This window comes from Piliocolobus tephrosceles, chromosome 9 (assembly GCF_002776525.5).
Source record: "Piliocolobus tephrosceles isolate RC106 chromosome 9, ASM277652v3, whole genome shotgun sequence".
Taxonomy (NCBI): domain Eukaryota; kingdom Metazoa; phylum Chordata; class Mammalia; order Primates; family Cercopithecidae; genus Piliocolobus; species Piliocolobus tephrosceles.
Window position 1 is genome coordinate 104,307,862 of NC_045442.1, and position 21,839 is coordinate 104,329,700.

A 21,839-nucleotide genomic window follows, 5' to 3' on the forward strand; every position below is an offset into this window, starting at 1 on the left:
CTAGAGAAGGTCAGGATTAGAGACAGGAGGTTGCAGTGAGCCAAGATCATGCCACTACACTCCAGCCTGGTGACAGAGCAAGACTCTGTCTCAAAAAAAAAAAAAAAAAAAAAAAAGAAATGTATATTTTTCAACTTTTATTCTGTTAAGAAAAGAGATCATCTAAACATGTCCTTGGAAGGCAGTAAGATAGAGTGGACTTTAATTTTGTATCTCTGACCGGGTGCGGTGGCTCACACATGTAATCTCAGCACTTTGGGAGGCCGAGGTGGACGGATTGCTTGAGCTCAGGAGTTTGAGATCAGCCTGGGCAGCACGGTGAAATGCCGTCTCTATTATAGATACAAAAATTAGCCAGGTGTGGTGGTAGGCCCCTGTAATTCCAGCTACTCGGGATTAGGCTGAGGCAGGAGAATCACTTGAACCTGGGGAGTGAAGTCTGCAATGACCCAAGATCACACTACTGCACTCCAGCCTGGGCAAAAGAATGAGACTCTATCTCAAAAATGATAATAATAATAATAATAATAATAATAATAATAACAATAATAATTTTGCATCTCATAGTACTGTAGGGATCAAGTGAAAATATGTGATTATATTTTCTTAGAAAAGTACATAAAACTACACAAATGGAAGGAGACATTACAACTAAAAATAATAAACATGATTTCTACCAGCTTTACCTTTCTAGGTAAAAACTTACAACAGCCCAAAGATTCTCAACAAGAACAAAACTATGTGATTAATACTGCATGGTCTAGCTTAGAGGCAAATGTCTGTCTTCATAGTTTTTCTAAAATCCAAAAAGCAAAGTGTTAGAAAGTTATAAATATACCTGATATGGCATACAGGATCTTCTTTTTTGAGTAGGGGTTACAGCCATGGGATATGAACCACTGTAGGCACACGAAATATCCATTGCATCTAAAGAAGTCATGTTCATTTTGGATGGTTCTGAGTTATTAGATGCATTAATATGACTGTTAAAACTTCGAAAAGCTACAGCATTTCTTTTAGAGGCTAACGTTTTCAGCACCTCCAAAGGAGGAGCTAATATTTTTTGGTTACTCTCTTGTACAGCAGGGTTCTCGTCACCTTTTGGTGAGGTCTTTTCTTGGCAATCTGGTGATACAATAAGTGGATCTTCAATATTTGATTCTTCAAAAGAGAATTCTTTCATGCTTCTATCTGGATCTAAGGGCTGACTTTCTAATGGACTTTCCATTATAGAAATTCCAGGAAAAGATGAATCAGAGTTCATAGAAATATTTTTAGAAGCTCTATCATTATCAGAACATAGAAAACTAGAACTTAAGTAGTCCCTCTTACTATTTTTTTCACAATCTTCATCCAGTTCACACATAAGGTTTTTTGCTATCATTGGTATTGGTAATTTTTCTGGTGTTTGTTGTTTATCAGTAAAAGAATTGACAATGTTCTCCTTATTAGCACAGTCATTTTGTTGACTTTTGTGCACTGATAGCTTCAGGTCCTGAACTTCAACTGTTAAGCCTGTATTTTGATTTGTATAACAATCTATCATTTCGTTATGCTTATACTCTACACAAGTTTTTTTATTCTGTATGATTTTTTTACAAGGACTGGAGTCAACCAAATCAAAATTTCTTTTTAAACTTCTTTTCCCAAGGTGCTCTTCAGATATCCCACCAGAATCCACAGCCCACTGATGTGACTGATGGAAACCTGACTGTCTTGTGTCAGTGTCCATATTTATATTATTTACATCCAGTTCTACTGCTTCCCAAGAAACTTCACCAGATAAGCAATTTTTAGCAAGGTTTACACAAGAGCGTCCAGTGGTGGGAAGGGCACTGCTGTTATGAATGGGAGAAAGAGCTAACTCAAGATCCTTTTTATTGAAACCCTTTGTCTCAATGGCATTTGGAGATTTTGCGCATAACTTTTCAACTGTATTCCAACTCATCATTGTTGGGTCCAATGCTTCGTCATTTTCCTAAGAGGGAAAAAAATATTTGTTTTAGTTATATAAAGCTGATATTCTTTGACCTTTTAACTATGGTCCACTGAGGTAGGATAAATGACCCTATAAACTATTATGCTACCTGTTCCCACTTTCGAATGGAAAAAATAAACAACAGAGAATTAAAAAGCAATATAAACAATTACAAGCGTATATACATTATTCTGAATGAAATGGTCTAAAATTTAAATAAATTATTCCATAATACTTATTTTGATAGTATATCATAGGTTACTTAAACAGGACAAATTAACAGGCAACATATTCAGGCATACTTGGGGGTAAGGCTGCATTATGTACATACCTATTTTGCAATAGGTATATGGATGATTCTGTTTTTTTTTTTTTTTGAAACAGTGTCTTGCTCTGTTACCCAGGCTGAAGTGCAGTGGTGCGATCTCAGCTCACTGAAGCCTCCGCCTCCTGGGTTCAAGCAATTCTCCCACCTCAGCCTCCCAAGTAGCTGGGATTACAGGGGCACACCACCACGCCCGGCTAATTTTTGCATTTTTTTTTTTTTTTTTTAAATGGAGATGGAGTTTCACTATGTTGGCCAGGCTAGTCTCAAACTCCTGACCTCAGGTGATCCACCTGCCTAGGCCTCCCAAAGTGCTGGGATTATAGGCCTAAGCTACCACACCTGGTCTGGATGATTCTGTTTTGAACTGCAGAATACACAGGGCTTGAAATTTAGTCAATGAAAAATTATAGACCTAAAATATTGTTAATGTAACTATATATCACTTCATATAAGTATTAAAAAACCAAGCTAAGGATGAATTGACATTAATGGTAATTAATAATTACAAACCCCAAAGAGCAGAAATTAAAATCCATTGTCAAGATGAACTGATAATGCATTAATAATGATATGTTTTTTTCTGAATTCCAACTATCTGTGGGTACTTGTGAGTACTCAGCTTTATACATAATATTGCAAATTGGTGCTTGGTGATCAAGATTTTTACAAGATTAGTCAAGTAGAGTGACTAATAGTCTAATAGTGCTTATTTTTGATGTATAAATAGTAAACTTTACTAACTATCATTAACTTAGTAATAATAATGAGCACTTAGTCACAAGCAAAAAGGAATTTTTTTTTTTTTTTTTTTGAAGATGGAGTTTTGCTCTTGTTGCCCAGTCTGGAGTCATGACCTCCGCTCACTGCAACCTCTGCCTCCCGGGTTCAAGCAATTCTCCTGCCTCAGCCTCCTGAGTAGCTGGGATTACAGGCACCTGCCACCACGCCCAGCTGATGTTTGTATTTTTAGTAGAGACGGGGTTTTGCCATGTTGGCCAGGCTGGTCACAAACTCCTGACCTAGGTGATATACCCGCCTTGGCCTCCCAAAGTGCTGGGATTACAGGCATGAGCCACCGCATCTGGCCTAAAAAAGGATATTCTTGAATTATATCTCACTGATCTGCAAGCACAGAAAATGATGCATGTGGGGATCAGTATAAGGTTTTTCAGAGGGTGCCTTATCATTCCTCTGATCATAACTTGAGAAGCACCACTATAATCCCACCGTTGCATCCCTCAGGGATACAGAAGTGGGAGGAAGATGGTAAAGCCATGTATAATTTGAAATAGTAAACAATATGTTTTCTTCAATAGGAAAGGAGTGCAATAATAGAACTAGGAATGGAAATCTGTTTATCTTGCAGAATATACTACCTTACTTTATAACAAGAGAAGGAAAAAAGATTAAGAAATTCTGGCTTAGTTAAAAGTTAATTTGATCTTGCTTATAAAATACAAATATCCAATAATAAAATTATATTGCTGAGAATAAGCAGCAAATAGAATCAAAATTATCTTAACAAATATAAGGTTTATTCTTTGGATATTAGTGTTATCCTAATCTATCATTATTTTATCAGTATTCTATGAAGGAAACCTTATGATGATTTTAAATTTTAGTTCCTATCACCTTTAATATCTATTAGCTCTAATAACTGTTTAAAAAGGCAAAAACAATATGTAAGTTAAGTAAAGTAACTTTAAGTAAATCCATTCATTTGGCAAGCAATAGCCTCAGAACAGACACTTTAAGGGCACACCCACGTTACCTTTCTGGTGTAAAAGTTATTTCTGATCCAGAAGAGTTACCATTCCATTAAACAAGAAACTGGTAGGAAATAGTATAGAAGGAGGTAGTATGAGTTTTAAAATGATATAGGTTAAAAACAAAATAAAACAAAACCAGCAAGCCAATGTCTGTATCATGGGAAGGACTTTTAAAAACAAGTGAGGTCCACCTAGTCATACAGAAGCCAAGCATTTACTATCAATTTACTGCAAGGATCTCATTATATAATCAAGCAAGAACAATGTCACAATTGAATGAGACATGAAATATTTCAAAAGAATTTGACAGAGTGTGCAGGAAAATGAATTTCTGATTAATACCATGACTGCCATTCATGTAACAATTTCGTTTCTTTATGGAATTTATATGAAAAGGTATGTTTCTATCATTCATTTGACATACATAATTGGTTTTCATTAAGATAAATGTCCCTCAAACCTGGCAATCTTTTTCCCATTTGGGACTGCTGTGGCATTCTGATTCCACACTGGATATGAAGGTTTGGGATTGACTACTGGCACTGGATGTGGCCAGCCTTTTCCTAGACTGGAGTAGATTAGAAGTCAGACACTTTACAGGCATTCCTGGGTTGGAGGCAACTGTTTCAAGACCTACAGAGAAGAGACAATATTGAATTCTATGTTACAGCTTTCTTAGTTCCTTACTGAACCTGAATCTTTACATATAATTAAGCAAAGTATTAAGAATTACATAGTAAGAATTACGTATCAGAACTATTTCTTTGTAAACACCATCTAGTCCAAAAGAACAGCTGGCATGCTTCCCGTTATGTTTAGATACACATACTATTAATATATCTAAACATATCCCACTATGTTTAGATATAAGTACTGCTGTGAAAGTTAGAACCAAACAAAATCCCCTTAACATTCATACAGTAAAGAATAAGAACAAGGGAATGGTGGATTTATTGACTGATTCACGGCAGGATCTCCCTCTGTCATCCAGGCTAGAGTGCAGTGGTATGACTACTATCACTGCAGCCTTGACCTCCTGGGCTCAAGCAATAGTCTCATCTCAGCCTCCTGAGTGGTAACGACCATCAAATCTGGCTAACGCTTTAAATTTTTTTAGAGATGGCAGTCTCACTATATTGCCCAGGCTGGTCTCAAACTCCTGGGTTCAAGTGATCCTCTCACCTCAGCCTCCCAAAGTGCTGTGATTACATATGTGAGCCACCAAATTAATGTATAACTAGGAGCAAATCAATTTGGAGTATCTATCATCCAATTTGAACCCATTCCTGACAAAGGAACATTATTGATGTGGTATATCCAGATGTGCTATAAGGTTAGAATATGACTCAATTTACTCAGTTCAACTTGTATTTAACACTTGTATTTAATTCAACTTGTATTTATTGTAATAACACTGAGGTTTATGCGCTTATAAATGTGGATTATACACACTTATAAGGGATTTTTAAAAAATACTACTGGATAAAGCAAACAAATAATGGTAAATTGCTTGCTTGCTTGTTGGTTTTGAGACAGTCTCACTGTCACCCAGGCTGGGGTACAGTGGCACGATCTCAGCTCACTGCAACCTCCGCCTCCTGTGTTCAAGCGATTCTCCTGCCTCAGCCTCCTGAGTAGCTGGGATTACAGGTGCCCACCACCATGACCAGCTAATTTTTGTATTTTTAGTAAAGACAGGGTTTTACCATGTTGGCCAGGCTGGTCGCGAACTCCTGACCTTAAGTGATCTGCCCGCCTTGGTCTCCCAAAGTGCTGGGTGTCATGTTGGTACTCAAAATGTTTTGAATTTTGGAACAGTTTTTTGTTTTTTTAAGGCAGGGTATCGTGCTGCCACCAACGGTGGAGTGCAATGGTGCTATTATCGCTCACTGCAGCCTCAATCTCCTGGGCTCAAGTGATCCTCCTGCCTCAGCCTCCAATGTAGCTGGGACCACAAGTGTGCGCCAACATGCCCGGCTAATTTTTGTAGAGATGAAGTCTGTTGCCCAGGCTGGTCTCGAACTCTTGGCTTGCAGTGAGCTGCCGAGATCACGCCACTACACTCCAGCCTGGGTGACAGAGTGAGACTCCATCTCAAAAAGAAAGAAATCCTGCCTCAGCCTCCCAATGAGCTAGCATTATAGGTGTAAGCCTCCATGCCTGACCTATCTTTTCTTTTATACTCACATGATTTTAGTAACTTGCTAGAATAAGAAGTAGTGTCCTTTTGATCTATAGACATAGGGCATATGAGTCCTTCAGAAAGCTGTGATGTTTCAGATAGATAGGCTGAAAGGATGTTGGCAGAGTCGTGATTTTTTTCTGCAATTGGTGTGTTCTATTAAAAAGAGAAAAATAAAAACAGGTTTACCTTCCCCAAAACACCACCTAAGCATATAGACTATTATACCACCTAAGTAGACACACTGCTAAGGTAAATCCAATTGCTTGATACTTAAATCTATTTTGATCTTTTTATTTTTTTGAGACGGAGTCTTACACTCTCGCCCAGGCTGGAGTGCAGTAGCCCCATCTTGGCTCACTGCAAGCTCTGCCTCCCGGGTTCACGCCATTCTCCTGCCTCAGCCTCCCGACTTAGCTTGGGACTACAGGCGTCCGCAACCACATCCGGCTAATTTTTTTGTATTTTTAGTAGAGATGGGGTTTCACCATGTTAGCCAGGATGGTCTCGATCTCCTGACCTTGTGATCTGCCCACATCGGCCTCCCAAAGTGCTGGGATTATAGGCATGAGCCACCACGCCTGGCCTTGATATATTTTTTTAAAGGTAATTTTAAATTTTAAGTGGTGATCATGAAAGGGCATGTCATGTTCAAATTTTCTTTTCAAGTACGTACAAATCCCAACGAGCTGATGAGCGATAACACTTGTCCTGGGGTTCTTGAATAATCTTGTCTAGGTTTCGCCATTGATGGTGTTGTAAGGATATCCATCATATTAATATCTATATATGCAAAGAAAAATATATAAATTAATTAAAAACCTTTACCTCCCATTGACTAAAAATGAATGTTATGTATATGGCAACAATAAATTTTTTGTAAACCAAATGTTAAAAAAGGAGACGGTGGGCTGGGCGCGGTGGCTCAAGCCTGTAATCCCAGCACTTTGGGAGGCCGAGACGGGCAGATCATGAGGTCAGGAGATCGAGACCATCCTGGCTAACACGGTGAAACCCTGTCTCTACTAAAAATACAAAAACTAGCTGGGCGAGGTGGCGGGCGCCTGTAGTCTCAGCTACTCGGGAGGCTGAGGCAGGAGAATGGTGTAAACCTGGGAGGCGGAGCTTGCGGTGAGCTGAGATCCGGCCACTGCACTCCAGTCCGGGCGACAGAGCAAGACTCCGCCTCAAAAAAAAAAAAAAAAAAGGAGACGGTGGCCGGGCGTGGTGGCTCACACCTGTTATGCCAGCACCTTGGGAGGCTGAGGCAGATGGATCACTTGAGGTTAGGCGTTCGAGACCAGCCTGGCCAACATGGTGAAACCCTGTCTCTACCAAAAATACAAAAATGAGCTGGTCGTAGTAGTGGGCACCTGTAATCTCAGCTACTCGGGAAGCTGAGGCAGGAGAATCACTTGAACCTGGGAGGCGGAGGTTGCAGTGAGCCGAGATCACGCTACTGCACTCCAACCAGGGCGACAGAGCAAAACTCTTATCTCAAAAACTAAATAAATAAATAAGGAGATAGTATGGAATCAATATTAATTTTGGGCCCCTCATGTTAGCTAGTATGTTTAAGCCTAGGTCAAGATAGAAACTGACCCAGATTGTTAGCATGTTTCAGTGCATAGTATTTTAAAAGAATTCAACAATGACACATAATACTATATTATTCCACTTAGATATAAAAAATGGTAAGAGAAGTCTAATGTTCTTATCCAGGCGTAGTGGCTCACACCTGTAATCCTAGCACTTTGGGAAGTCAAATGGAGAGGATCCCATGAGCCCAGGAGTTTGAAACCAGCTTGGGCAACAAGATAGAGTGATAGAGTGAGACCTATCTCTACAATTTAAAAACTAGCTGGGTATTACGGCAAGCACCTGTGTAGCCCCAGCTACTGGGGAGGCTGAGGTGGAAGAACTGCTTTTGCCAGGAGTTCGAGGCTATAGTGAGCTATGATCACATCACTGCACTCCAGCCTGGGTAATACAGTGAGACCCTGTCTCTTAAACAAACAAATAAAAAATAATCCAAGAACTCTAATGTTCTTATATGATACAGGACTTTTTAAAATTAGCTGGGTGTGGTGGCTCATGCCTGTAGTCCTAACTACTCAGAAGGCTGAGGCATGAGAATCGCTTGAGCCTGGGAGGCAAAGGTCGTAGTGAGCCGAGATCACGCCACTGTCCTCCAGCATGGGTGATAGAGCAAGACTCTGTCTCAAAATAAATACATTAACAAACGATTAGGCCAGGCACGGTGGCTCACGCCTGTAATCCCAACACTTTGGGAGGCTGGGGCGGGTGGATCATGAGGTCAGGAGATCCAGACCATCCTGGCTAACACGGTGAAACCCCATCTCTACTAAAAATCAAAAAATTAGCCAGGCATGGTGGGGGGTCCTTGTAGTCCCAGCTACTCAGGAGGCTGAGGCAGGAGAATGGCGTGATCTCAGAAGGCAGAGCTTGCAGTGAGCCGAGATCGTGCCACTGTACTCTAGTACTCCAGCCCGGGCAACAGAGTGAGATTCCATCTCAAAAAAAAAAATAATAATAATAAAATAAATAAATAAAAGTATACTGAAAGTTTTAACAACAAATTTCATTTATGCCTCACATTGATGAAGTGATAAGAATAATAATAATACACATATAGGATATTTTACAAAAAAAGTTTTATTAAAATTAGACCCTTATGATATACAAAGTGACTTAAATTTATCAACAATTTTATCTTAATGCAAATTTTTTGTCCTTTGTGATATTTTCCAATAGCTTATCTGAAATTCTTAGAATCAGATTTCAAAGTCAGATTTCTTTGAAATCACAATTTAAAAATGTTGATTTTAGAAAAGTAATGTGGTAAATATACTGCATATTATGAAATATCCCTAGTGGCAAATCATATGAATAATCACATGAACTGGGATCAATAGACTATAAATACTCCTGGCCAGGCACGGTGGTTCATGCCTGTAATGTTAGCACTTTGGGAGGCTGAGGCAGGTGAACCATCTGAGGTCAGGAGTTCGAGACCAGCCTGCCCAACGTGGTGAAACTTCGTCTCTACTAAAAGAAAAACATTAGCTGGGCGTGGTGGTGGGTGCCTATAATCCCAGCTACTCAGAAGGCTGAGGCAGGAGAACTGCTTGAACCTGGGAGGTAGATGTTGCAGTGAGCCGAGATCATGCCATTGAACTCCAGCCTGGGAAACAGAGCAAAAACCCCATCTCAAAACAAACGAAAGACCATAAATACTCCTACATCAGCACAGATCAGATTTTACCAAACTGTTGAACTTTGTACTTCCACATGAAAAACTGTAGATCTGCATATATTTTCAAATACTAATAGTTATAATTCCAGAGTTTGTAAGTCCAATTTCTGGTTATTTTCATTATTAATACTTTCCCATCCATGTATCCTTTCTAATAGAGAATACAATATGTTTTTTTTTTTTTGAGATGGAGTCTCACTCTGTCCCCCAGGCTAGAGTGCAGTGTCAGGATCTTGGCTCACTGCAAGCTCTGCCTCCCAGTTTCAAGCAATTCTCCTGCCTCAGCCTACTAAGTAGCTGGGACTACAGGCGTGTGCCACCACGCCGAGCTAATTTTTGTACTTGTAGTAGAGATGGGGTTTTGCCACGTTGGCTAGGCTGGTCTCCAACTCCTGACCTCAGGTGATCTGCCTGCCTCAGCCTCCCAAAGTGCTGAGATTACAGGCATGAGCCACCGCGCCTGGCCTGTTGGATGTTTTTAAAAGGTACTTACTTGATATTTTTCTTACCTCTATTCAAGGTAACTTTTGAAAGGCCGAAATCCGTCAGTTTAATATGACCCTCGTTAGAAATAAGCATATTGTCCGGTTTCAAGTCCCTGCATACATAAAAGGCAAATAGTAGATAACCAAAAAAGGGCTAGTTTTAATGTTAGAATTTCCAGAAAGTGTTACAAAGGAGGCAAGCCCTATTTATTTCCTCCAAAATAAAGATGTCACTGATGGCTTTGAAAAGTACAGAAAACATCTCTTAAAAGCAAAATATCTTTTGTACTGTTTATCAGAATTGACAAAAAAGATAAATTAATACTAGATTATTTTTGGAATCATTGGTTAGATATTCCATTAAAATAAAGAAACCTTATTAGATAAAATCAATCTCAAGCCAGTTCAAATTTATATTTACCTTCTTTTTTTTTTTTTTGAGATGGAGTCTGGCTCTGTGGCCCAGGCTGGGGTGCAGTGGCCACATCTCAGCTTACTGCAAGCTCCGCCTCCTGGGTTTACACCATTCTCCTGCCTCAGCCTCCCGAGTAGCTGGGACTACAGGCACCCGCCACTTCGCCTGGCTAGTTTTTTGTATTTTTTAATAGAGACGGGGTTTCACCGTGTTAGCCAGGATGGTCTCGATCTCCTGACCTCGTGATCCGCCCGTCTCGGCCTCCCAAAGTGCTGGGATTATAGGCGTGAGCCACCACACCTGGCCTACATTTACCTTCTTAAAGGAAGGTACGATTGAGATTTAATAAGTCACTTAATCTGACTTTCTTTGCATAGAGAAAAACATTGTAAATCAGTTGGACTACAAAATACAGCACTTTTGTATAATGCAGAGCAGCAGAAAGGATTCAATACTCTTCACATAAAATGCCATACTTAGTGGGGCGTGGTAGCTCATGCCTGTAATTGTAGCATTTTGGGAGGCTGAGGTGGGAGGATCCCTTGAGCCCAGGAGTTAAAGAGCAGCCTGGGAACCTTATCTCTACACACACACACACACACACACACACAAAGCCAGGAGTAATGGCACATGCCTCTAGTCCCAGACACTTGGGAGGCTAAGGCAGGGGGATTGCTTGAGCCCCAGAGGTCCAGTCTATAAGTGAGCCAAGATCAAGCCACTGCACTCCACAACCTGGGTGACAAAGTGAGACCCTGTCTCAACAAAGAAAAAGATAAATAAAAATATAAATAAATACAAAAATAAATAAATACATGCTATACTCATGTTCAAAGCAATATATTTTTAAAAACACAGGGAGATGAAAGAAGAGTTAATTTCTAAACGAATACAAGTTACTAGTAATCTTTAGATAACCTGGAAGTAAGTGCAAGTGGTTACCGTGAATGTCTCAGACTCAAATATATAATTTGATTACTTGAATTTTCAAGTAATAATTTGGAGAAAAGTTGGTCTTTACCTGTGGATGATTCCGTGTCTGTGAAGGTAGTCTAGAGCCAGTGCTACTTCAGAAATATATTTCACAGCCATCTCTTCATCAAAATAACCATATATATGTAGGAGAGACTTGACATCTCCCCCAATGAGATATTCCATTACCTATCAAAAAAGAATTTAATATTGTGAAATAAAAACAATATGATTACTTTAAAAATCTAGTATTTGGGCATTACAGGTACAATATTTGGCATGGCTCTGTAACAAAACTACCTTTTCTTGCTATTACTCGTAATACATTAATACTAGGTTTATTCATGTTGCCATATAGTTTTTAATTAAAAATTAAACTGTTTAGGCTGGGCACAGTGGCTCACGCCTATAATCTCAGCACTTCTGGGAGGCCAAGATGGGCAGATCACTTAAGGCCAGGAGTTCGAGAATAGCCTGGCCAACACAGCGAAACCCCGTCTCTACTGAAAATACAAAAAATTAGCTGGGCCTGGTGGCACATGCCTTTAATCTCAGCTACTTGGGAGGCTGAGGCACGAGAATTGCTTGAACCCAGGAGGCACAGGGTGGCCAAGATTGCGCCACTGCAGTCCAGCCTGGGCAACAGAGGGAGACTCTATCTCAGGTTGGGGTGCAGTTATGTGCAATGGTATCTCTATTAGCTAGCTGCACACCACCATGCCCAGCTAATTTTTATTTTAATTTTTTTGTAGAGATGGAGTCTCATCCCCAAGTTGGTCTGGAACTCTTGGCTTCAAGTGATCCTCCTGTCTCAGCATCTCGAAGTGCTTGAATTACAGGTGTGAGCCACGGCCCCTGGCCTGTGTCTCTGTGTATATATACATACACATACACATACACACACACCATATGTATCGGGAGAACCCGCTCCCGATGTTTAACATGGGTTCTTTTCTATTTCCTAAGTGTCTCGGCTGGGTTGAGAAATAAAGGGAAAGAGCACCAGAGAGAGAAATTTAAAACTGGGTGTCCAGGGGAGACATCACATGTCGGCAGGATCCAGCAAGTTTTTATTAGCGATTTTCAAAAGGGGAGGGAGTGCATGAATAGGGTGTGGGTCACAGAGATCACATACTTCACAAGGTAATAAAATATCACAAAGCAAATGGAGGCAGGGCGAGATCATAGGACCACTGGATGAAGTGAAATTAAAATTGCTAATGAAGTTTCGGGCACGCATTGTCATTGATAACATCTTATCAGGAAACAGGGTTTGAGAGCAGATAACCTGTCTGACCACAATTTATTAGGTGGGAATTTTCTCAACCTAATAAGCCTAGGAGCACTATAGGAGACCTGGGCTTATTTCATTCCCTGGGCCCTTTGACCATAAAAGACAAAGATGGGATGCCTTAAAAAGGGGCGATGCCTTAAAAATGGGCCGTCTATAGGCCTACCTTCAGGGCGCATTCTCTTTCTCAGGGATGTTCCTTGCTGAGAAAAAGAATTCAGAGGTATTTCTCCTATTTGCTTATGAAAGAGGAGGAATATAGCTCTGTTCCGTTGGCTCACCGGAGGCAGCCAGTTCAAAGTTACCACTCTTGTTCCCAGTTCAAAGTTACCTCTCTTGTTCCCTGAACATCGCTGTTATCCTGTTCTTTTTTTAAGATGCCTAGATTTCATATTCAAACACACATGCTCTACAAACAATTTGTGCAGTTGACACAATCACAGGGTACTGAGGCGACATTCATCCTCCTTAATTTACAAAGAAGATGACGGGATTAAGAGATTAAAGTAAAGACAGGCATAGGAAATTACAAGGATATTCATTGGGGAAGTGATAAGTGTCCATGAAATCTTCACAATTTATGTTCAGAGATTACAGTAAAGACAGGTGTAAGAAATTATAAAAGTATTAATTTGGGGAACTAATAAATGTCCATGAAAACTTCACAATTTTTGTTCTTCTGCCGCGGCTTTAGGGGGTGCCTCCATTCGGGGTCCCTGACTTCCCGCAACACATATGCATATACCCTATTGGTTCTTTTTCTTTGGAGAACTCTAACTAATATAACAGGTAAATTTGCCAAGGTAGTGAGTGCAGCCAGAATTCATATGCAAGTACTCTGGACCCAGACATGGTTCTCTTAAATCACTGGGTCCACTGACTGCTGAATGGATAAAGAAACAAAGTAAAAATTATTTACTCACCAAGTAGACATTGTTTGCAGACTGCAGTGAATAATACAAATGGACAATGAATGGGCTTTTGCTTAGTGCCAGTGCATCTCTCTCAGCTTGGACCTGATGAGTCATATTTTTGTTGATCATGTCTGCTTTTTTAACAACCTGTAATAGATAAAATAAAAATGATATGTTATTTTATTCTGAGACAGAGTCTCCATCTCTCACCCAGGCTGAGTGCAGTGGCATGATCAAGGCTTACTGCAGCCTTGATTTCCCAGGCTCAAGTTATCCTCCCACCTCAGCCTCCCAAGTAGCTGGGACTACTGGCACACATCACTATATCTGGCTACTTTATGTTTTTGTAGAGACAAGGTCTCACTATGTTGCCCAGGTCAGCCTAAAATGAGCCTCAAGCAATACCCCTGTCAAAGTGCTGGGATTACAGGTGTGAGTCACAGCTCCCTGCCTTTTTTTTAAATTACAGAGTGATCTCTGCCGGGTGGGGTGGCTCACACCTGTAATCCCAGCACTTTGGGAGGCCGAGGCGGGTGGATCACGAGGTCAGGAGATCAAGACCATCCTGGCTAACATGGTGAAACCCCGTCTCTACTGAAAATACAAAAAAAATTAGCCAGGCATGGTGGCGGGTGCCTGTGGTCCCAGTTACTTGGGAGGCTGAGGCAGGAGAATGGCGTGAACCTGGGAGGCGGGGATTGCAGTGAGCCGAGATCGTGCCACTGCACTCCAGCCTGGGCGACAGAGCGAGACTCCGTCTCAAAAATAAAAAAAAAAATTACAGAGTGATCTCAGGTTTCAAAGTTACCATCATAAAAACATGAACAGAGAGAACACATATAGATGTCATGTGGACTCGCACTGCTATCAGGAAACCACGTACAAAAAATAGTTAAGACAGTTTTTAAAAAAATCTTCAAGATAGAATTGCTTATCTTGGTATTAAATGGCAGAAGTATCACAATCTCTTTAGAGAAGGAAAAAAAATTAAACAAACGCTCCCAGACTGCCCTGCATATTAATAGAAAAAAAATTCTGTTCCACTGTTCTGATAACAAAGTCAAAAGATAGTTACATTCCTCATAAGCCCACAGATAACTAGGACCTGGGCGTGGAGTAACTACTTAATTTTTTTTTTTTTTTAACTTCTGATTCTTTGATGGATGGGAATAGAATCAGAAAGAGGTATAACATCGGAAGTTTGCCTATGAAAAAAAATCTTAAGCTGGAATAGTTAGAACTTCAAGTTTCAAGGTAATCTGTACAGAAACAGAACTATTAAAGTTGGAACACTAAAAAAAATTAAAGGCCAGGTGCAGTGGCTCACGCCTGTACTCCCACACTTTAGGAGGCCGAGGTGGACGGATCACGAGGTCAGGAGATCGAGACCATGGTGAAACCCGGTCTCCACTAAAAATACAAAAAATTAGCCTGGCATGGTGGCAGGCGCCTGTAGTCCCAGTACTCGGGAAGCTGAGGCCGGAGAATGGCGTGAACCCAGGACGTGGAGCTTGCAGTGAGCGGAGATCGCGCCACTGCACTCCAGCCTGGGGCGACAGAGCATGACTTCATCTCAAAAAAAAATTTTTTTTTAATAAATAAATAAATAATACATAAATAAATAAAAATAAAGTTGGAACACTAAACTGAATAGTCAGTAACACTGGGATCAATTCTCAGAACTGCTACAAGAAAAAAAGGCATATTTCTTTCAAAGATTTATTACAGTACTTAATAAAATCATTAATACATTATAATTTCCTGCTTTAACTCCTTTCTTTAAGAAAACTGAGGGAAATTGACAAAGCAAGTTGGTAACATGATTTTTCCTATCATTTCACTGGCTATGAGGGCATGCTTGTTTTGTTCCCCATTGTTGTCCAGTTCTTAGACACAAAGAGGGTGGGTGCTAAGCAAATACTGATTAAACACATGGATTAGTGTTTTTGTTTCAACAATTGATCATGACTGAGTACTGTAGAAGGAAAAGCAAAAATCTCAGGAACATATAAAGTAACCAATTCAATGAGATGGGTCTCATTTCCTTTACCACCTTCACTCAGTGCCGCAATGTGAGTAATGTGAAACCACTGGAATGGACGAGTACCAAGAATGGACAGAACAGCTTCAAGATACACGTTGAATGTTTTTGGAATGATACACACAGCTGCGTGGACAAAGGATCGGCTTAGGACATACATATTTCAACCTACTCTTTAAATAAAAGTGCATTCTAGATTTCACAATGGAAGATTTGAAGAGAAAACAATGGGCTCATTTAAAGAGGACTTTTGGTTATACAACAGGTCGGAAATTAAGGGAAGGTTTGAAGGGGAGCTAAGATGAATCTTAATACATGAATAAGGCAGGTGGAGAACAGCAGAAAAGGGTGGAAGAAAAGCACTTAGCAAGGAGCCAGCATAAGGCTGGGCACAGTGGCTCACACCTGTAATCCCAGCACTTTGGGAGGCCGAGCCAGGCGGATCACCTGAGGTCAGGAGTTTGAGACCAGCCTAACCAGCATGGAGAAACCCTGTCTCTAATAAAAATACAAAATTAGTCAGGTGTGGTGGTGCATGCCTGTAATCTCAGCTACTCAGAAGGCTGAGTCAGGAGAATCGCTTGAACCTGGGAGGCAGAGGTTGCGGTGAGCTGAGATCACACCATTGCACTCCAGCCTGGGCAACAAGAGCGAAACTCTGTCTCAAAAAAAAAAAAAAAAAGAAAGAACTAGCATAAACATAAGCACAGAAGCAAGAAAATACACAGCATTTAGAGACTAGCCAATTGTCTGCTGAGGCCAAAAGACAGGGTATGAGAAAGATACAGTGGAAATACGGAGCCAGAACTGGGAAAACGACTGCTTTTCTAAGGAGTCTGAACTTGAGTTTACATGTCACAGTCTAAGGAATGAATGAAAAAACGAAGATAATGATTCCAGCTAGGAGGCTATTCCAACAGACTATGTATGGAAATGAAGGCATGATGAACCTCAAAAATGTCGAGTGACAGATGCAGACGACATATTGTATGATTCCGTTTATATGAAATGTCCAGAAATGGCAAACCTATGGAGACAGAAAGTAGATCAGTGGTTATCTGGGGCTGGAGGTGTTAATGGGGTAGGCACTGCAGATGAGCAGAATAGGTTTTCCGGCAATGGAAATATTCTAAAATTGGATTGTGGTGATGGTTATACAACTATCTAATTTATTAAAACCACTGAATTGTACCTTTTTTTTTTTTTTTGAGATGGAGTATCCCCGTCTCCCAGGCTGGAGTACAGTGGCGCGATCTTAGCTCACCGCAACCTCTGCCTCCCAAGTTCAAGTGATTCTCCTGCCTCAGCCTCCCGAGCACCTGGGATTACAGGTACACACCACCATCCAGCTAATTTTTGTATTTTTAGTAGAGACAGGGTTTCACCATGTTGGTCAGGCTGGTCTCGAACTCCTGACCTCAGGTGATCCGCCCACCTCAGCCTCCCACCGTGCTGGGATTACAGGCGTGGGCCACCGTGCCTGGCCTTTTTTTCTTTTTTTGACACATAGTCCTGCTCTGTCAACCAGGCTGGAATACATTGGTGCAATCTCAGCTCGCTGCAACCTCTGCTTCCCGAGTTCAAGTGATTCTCCTGCCTTAGCCTACTGAATAGCTGGGATTACAGGTGCGTGCCAGCACTCCCGGCTAATTTTTTGTATTTTTAGTAGAGACAGAGTTTCACCATGTTGGTCAGCTGGTCTCAAACTCCTGACCTCAGGTAATCCCACCTGTCTTGGCCTCTCAAAGTGCTGGGATTACAGGAGTGAGCCACTGCACCCAGCCTGTACCTTTATAACCAAATAAATAGGGGAAAAGTGAAAGCCTGTACTTGGACAGGGACTTGGGAATGGGAAAGGATAAAAAGCATGACTAAAAGAGATGGAACTGACAGGAACACAGAGAGATACACAGAGATGAAAAAAAGTGATTCAGGTTTCTAGTCTGAAGGACAGGGATGAAGGTGTTATTAAATGGAGAGAAGGAATATAGGCGGTTCAGAATTTAGGCAGTTAGGTGGAAAGGATTAGTTAAGGTTAGGCAAGTACAATTTGGAGGTGTGTGCTGGATATTCACTTGACAATGTCCAATAGGAAGCTGAAATCCCACTAACAAGTTGCTGGTTTCTCATTTCCTTTACCGCCTTCACTCAGTGCCGCAATGTGAGTAATGTGAAACCGCTGGACTGGACGAGTACCAAGAATGGACAGAACAGCTTCAAGATACATGTTGAATGTTTTTAGAATGATACACACGGCTGCATGGACAAAGGATCGGTTTAGGACATACATATTTCAACCTACTCTTTAAATAAAAGTGCATTCTAGATTTCACAATGGAAGATTTGAAGAGAAAACAATGGGCTCATTTAAAGAGAACTTTTGGTTATACAACAGGTCGGAAATTAATCTACATCAAACCGCTAAGCTAGAATATAACTTGGAAGTGACAGTTACTAATTTAATGAATATTCCCAACTTAATCCTGGCAAAGGCCAAATGAGTAAAAAGGATCCAGAAGATACATCAAACGAATAGGTAATGCTAACACTTAAAAATTTCATAATGCCACGCACAGTGGCTGACGCCTGTAATCCCAGCGTTTTGGGAGGCTGAGGCGGGCAATCACCTGAGGTCAGGAGTTCGAGACCAGCCTGCCCAAAATGGTGAAACTCTGTCTCTACTAAAAATACAAAAAATTAGCCCGGGTTGGTGGCGTGCACATTTAATCCCAACTACTCGGGAGGCTGAGGCAGGAGAATTGCTTGAACCTGGGAGGTGGAGGTTGCAGTGAGCTGAGATGACTTCGCTGTGAAACTCCGTCTCAAAAAAAAAAAAAAAAAAATTCGTAACAGGGCCAGGCGCGGTGGCTCACACCTGTAATCCCAGCACTCTGGGAGGCCGTGGTGGGCGGATCACATGAGGTCAGGAGCTCCAGACCAGTCTGGTCAACACAGCGAAAACAACATGGCGAAACTCAATCTCTACCAAAAAAAAATACAAAAATCAGCCAGGTGTGGTGGCGCGCGCCTGTAATTCCGGTTACTCGAGGCTGAGACAGGAGAATCGCTTGAACCCAGGGGGCAGAGGTTGCAGGGAGCCGGGACCGCACCACACTACTCCAGCCTGGGGGACAGAGAAAGACTGTCTTAAAAAAAAATTATTAAAGACTTATCAGAAAAAAGTACATCTTTCTCCTGGTTAAGAGTCAAAAAGTTATCAGTGCCTACAAATTAATCACTCTTCTGCGGCAGAAAAATTTCAGCGATTCTGCACGTCAAAGCAAACAAACAAGGTAACAAAACCACTAATTACTAAAACCCTTTTGGATTTAGAAACCTAACTGAAGCAAGGGTGAGACTACGAATCACGGCTTTGGCTTTAAGTCCCTGTTGTACTAAGGCCGATGTAATCACCTCGGTCAAGTCCCTTTGCTTTCGGCCTCAGTTTCCTCATTTGCTAACGCTGGGCAGGGAGAAGAGGGTCAAACTACTAGGCATCCGAGATATGGAGGGAAGGGCGGAACAGAGGTGAGACACCCGACCCTATCGCGGATGTCGCAGGGCTCTGGAGGCTTCAGCAAGCCAGGCAAGCAAGGCCACCCAGACTCCTTGCTCCAGCGGCCCCGGGGCCTGCCCAAGCCGGGGGGGGGGGGGGGGGGCAGGAAGGAGGGCCGAAGGGCCTGACCCCTTCCTTTGCTCCTCCTTGACTTCCTACCTTTACTGCATACAATTTGCCGCCTTTCTGCCCCAGATACACTTTCCCGAAGGCGCCCCGGCTAATGGGCTTCACGATGCTGAATTCCTCAATGGAGGGCGGTTTTGGCACGGAGATTCTATTCACGCCCTCCTCGGTCGCCGCGCCTCCTCCAGCCTCCTTCTTGCTTCCCGCGGTGGGCTCCATCGCTAGCCAGCCTACAGCGGTCCCGCGGCCACTGCCCCTCCGCCAGCAGCCACTCCCGCCAACTGGGTTCAAAGTGAGGCTCCGCCCCCGCCGCGCGCGGCCGTGTCGTCACCGCGCCGCCGTGCCCCGCCCCCGTCACCTCCCTTACGCAGACGTGGAGGGAGGGGGCGTCGGGAAAGCCCTGAGTCCGCAGCGGTACACTAGTCGTGGGCGGCGACCGCGGCAGTACTGACGTCATTCCTCATGAGGGAGGAGGCACAAACAGTTCTGGGCCGACAGTAAAGGGACGACTGCGACTTCACTGAATCGCAGGATTTGAAAACATTTCTCCCGGCTTCCCAACGAGGCTGGTGGAAAGCGGTCCTCCTCCCATACACGACCTCCCCACCCCCGCGAGGCGTAGAAACCAGTTCGGACTGTACAGTAAAGCGAAAGCCAGGGCTGAGGTCTGGAATCTAGTGAAGGCACAGAATGTGGAGAAACGATGAACAGGAAGCGGGTGGCCGCCCCTGTCATCTGACGTTTTCCCAGGATATAATTTGCCTGACTGAAACAGATCAGAACCAACAGGGAGAGTTTTCGATTTGGTGTGAGGAAAAGAGCACGAAATTGTAGTAAAAGACCTTATTGCTCAAGGCCTAGTCAGAAGATTTCATAAGGAAGCTGTAGAAAGTCTTAAGAGGAGATTAGCCGGGCGTGGTGGCGGGCACCTGTATTCCCAGCTACTCGGGAGGCTGAGGCAGGAGAATGGCTTGAACCCGGGGGGCGGAGGTTGCAGTGAGCCAAGATCGAGAGATCGAGCCACTGCACTCCAGCCTGGGCGAAAGAACGAAACTCCGTCTCCAAAAGAAAAAGAAACTCTAAAGAGGGTAAAGGCTGTTCTCTCCTTAAAAAACAGCTAAAGACTTTTGTGGACGCTATTCCTTGTAAATATCAACTACTTCCGCGGGAAAGAACGCGCAGGCACTTGGCCATGTGGGCACTCACTTGCCCCGGAAGTACTGTTGCGTTAGTGCCTCACCTTCCGGGGCGGATTGTCTGTCGTTGCAGTAGCTGTAGGAAGGGGAGGCCATTTTCCGTTTCTGGGAGGAGTGCGGGGCAACGGGTCGGAGAAAAAGGTAAAAAGAAGGGCTCAGCGCCTCCCCGCCGGGCCGTCGACAGAGGGGCACAGTTTCGGCAGGCGGGTGAGGTCGCTGAGGGCCCGCAGGAGATGTTTTCCTTGTCGAGCACGGTGCAACCCCAGGTAAGCCCGGCATTCACCCCATTTTTTTCCCTCCCGCCCTGCCCGTGGCTGTTTGCAAATTGCACTCTTGGAAGAGATTTCTCAGAAAGGATTCTAGGAAAGAAGTGATGAACTCAGTGCGCGGTCCCAGGATTGAGAAGTGGATCAGGGGACGTCGCTGAGAGTGGGCCCGAGACTTCAGGGCTGACGATGAAGCTGTTGGGGGCAGAGGCGGGGTGTGAGCGTGATGGAGAGAGACCCTGGCTTACCGAACTGATGGCGTGGAATTTCTGCTAGAGAATCCGTCCGGCATTGTTCAGTGTCTGGCGTTCTGGCGTGGGGGCTGGGGATATGTCTCTACCATACATGTAAAGGGAGCAGGTAATGTTCCCGTTTCTTCCGACTTACCAGTGGCTTTAGTGTTCACAGCCCGTCCCCTGCTCTTTCTTTCCTTTTAAATGGAATTTAAATTTAACCCAAACATGGTATAATAATTCGAATGGCCAGCCTTGCAAGTTTTCTCTTTTTGACAAGAAGTAACTAATAACGTGTATTTTCGAGTCGTAAATTGTTTGCAGTTAAAATTTTGATTCAGCCTCATCCTCATCGTTTTGTAAAACAAAAGGTAGTGAAGAGAAAAATGATTTCAAGGGTTTTCAGTACGCTCTTTGATGGGCAGTCACTTATGACAATGTTTTATTCTTGCTTCATTCCAGTCTCTTTTTTTGATGGTAACATTTTAATAGATTTTTTGAGAGTTCCTACAGTTTTGCAAAGAAATAGTTTTTAAAACGTTGAGTTTTTTAAAAAAGTAATTTTTAAGAAAATCGACACTCGTAGGTTCTTGGTTTAAGATTGTGTTCCTTTGTGTAACTCTGAGTCCCCCTCATTTTAAGAATTTTTAATTTTTTTGTGCTAGTACTGGCTAACAAACTGAAGCAGCTGCTTGTTTATTGGGCATCAGTTATGTACCAGGTGAGCAAAGCAAATGTGGAATCTTCTCTTAATATTGATATGAAGTAAATATGACTAGGACTTAACCAGGTGAAGAGTGAACAGGTGTC

General features: G+C 42.4%; 2 protein-coding genes across 6 annotated transcripts in view; one reads left to right on the forward strand and one right to left on the reverse strand.

Moving 5' to 3' along the window:
* Positions 1 to 20,331, reverse strand: part of MASTL (microtubule associated serine/threonine kinase like) — a 35,270-nt gene extending 14,939 nt beyond the window's left edge. For 3 of the 5 annotated variants that reach the window (XM_023194642.3, XM_023194643.2, XM_023194640.2), the window contains exons 1-8: positions 19,368 to 20,331; positions 13,621 to 13,758; positions 11,456 to 11,595; positions 10,044 to 10,132; positions 6,934 to 7,040; positions 6,263 to 6,413; positions 4,536 to 4,708; positions 839 to 1,978 (exon numbers count right to left, since the gene is read on the reverse strand). In XM_023194642.3, coding sequence (XP_023050410.2) covers positions 839 to 1,978; positions 4,536 to 4,708; positions 6,263 to 6,413; positions 6,934 to 7,040; positions 10,044 to 10,132; positions 11,456 to 11,595; positions 13,621 to 13,758; positions 19,368 to 19,553 — 2,124 coding nt within the window. In that variant the 5' untranslated portion in view covers positions 19,554 to 20,331. The remainder of the gene's footprint in view (positions 1 to 838; positions 1,979 to 4,535; positions 4,709 to 6,262; positions 6,414 to 6,933; positions 7,041 to 10,043; positions 10,133 to 11,455; positions 11,596 to 13,620; positions 13,759 to 19,367) is intronic. The other 2 variants (XM_023194644.3, XM_023194645.2) reach the window with 2 other exon arrangements.
* Positions 20,332 to 20,492: 161 nt separating this feature from the next.
* The window catches only part of YME1L1 (YME1 like 1 ATPase), a 44,368-nt gene continuing 43,021 nt past the window's right edge, over positions 20,493 to 21,839 (forward strand). The window contains exon 1 of the mRNA XM_023194646.2: positions 20,493 to 20,796. Within this exon, the coding sequence (XP_023050414.2) occupies positions 20,527 to 20,796 (270 nt within the window). The 5' untranslated portion in view covers positions 20,493 to 20,526. The remainder of the gene's footprint in view (positions 20,797 to 21,839) is intronic.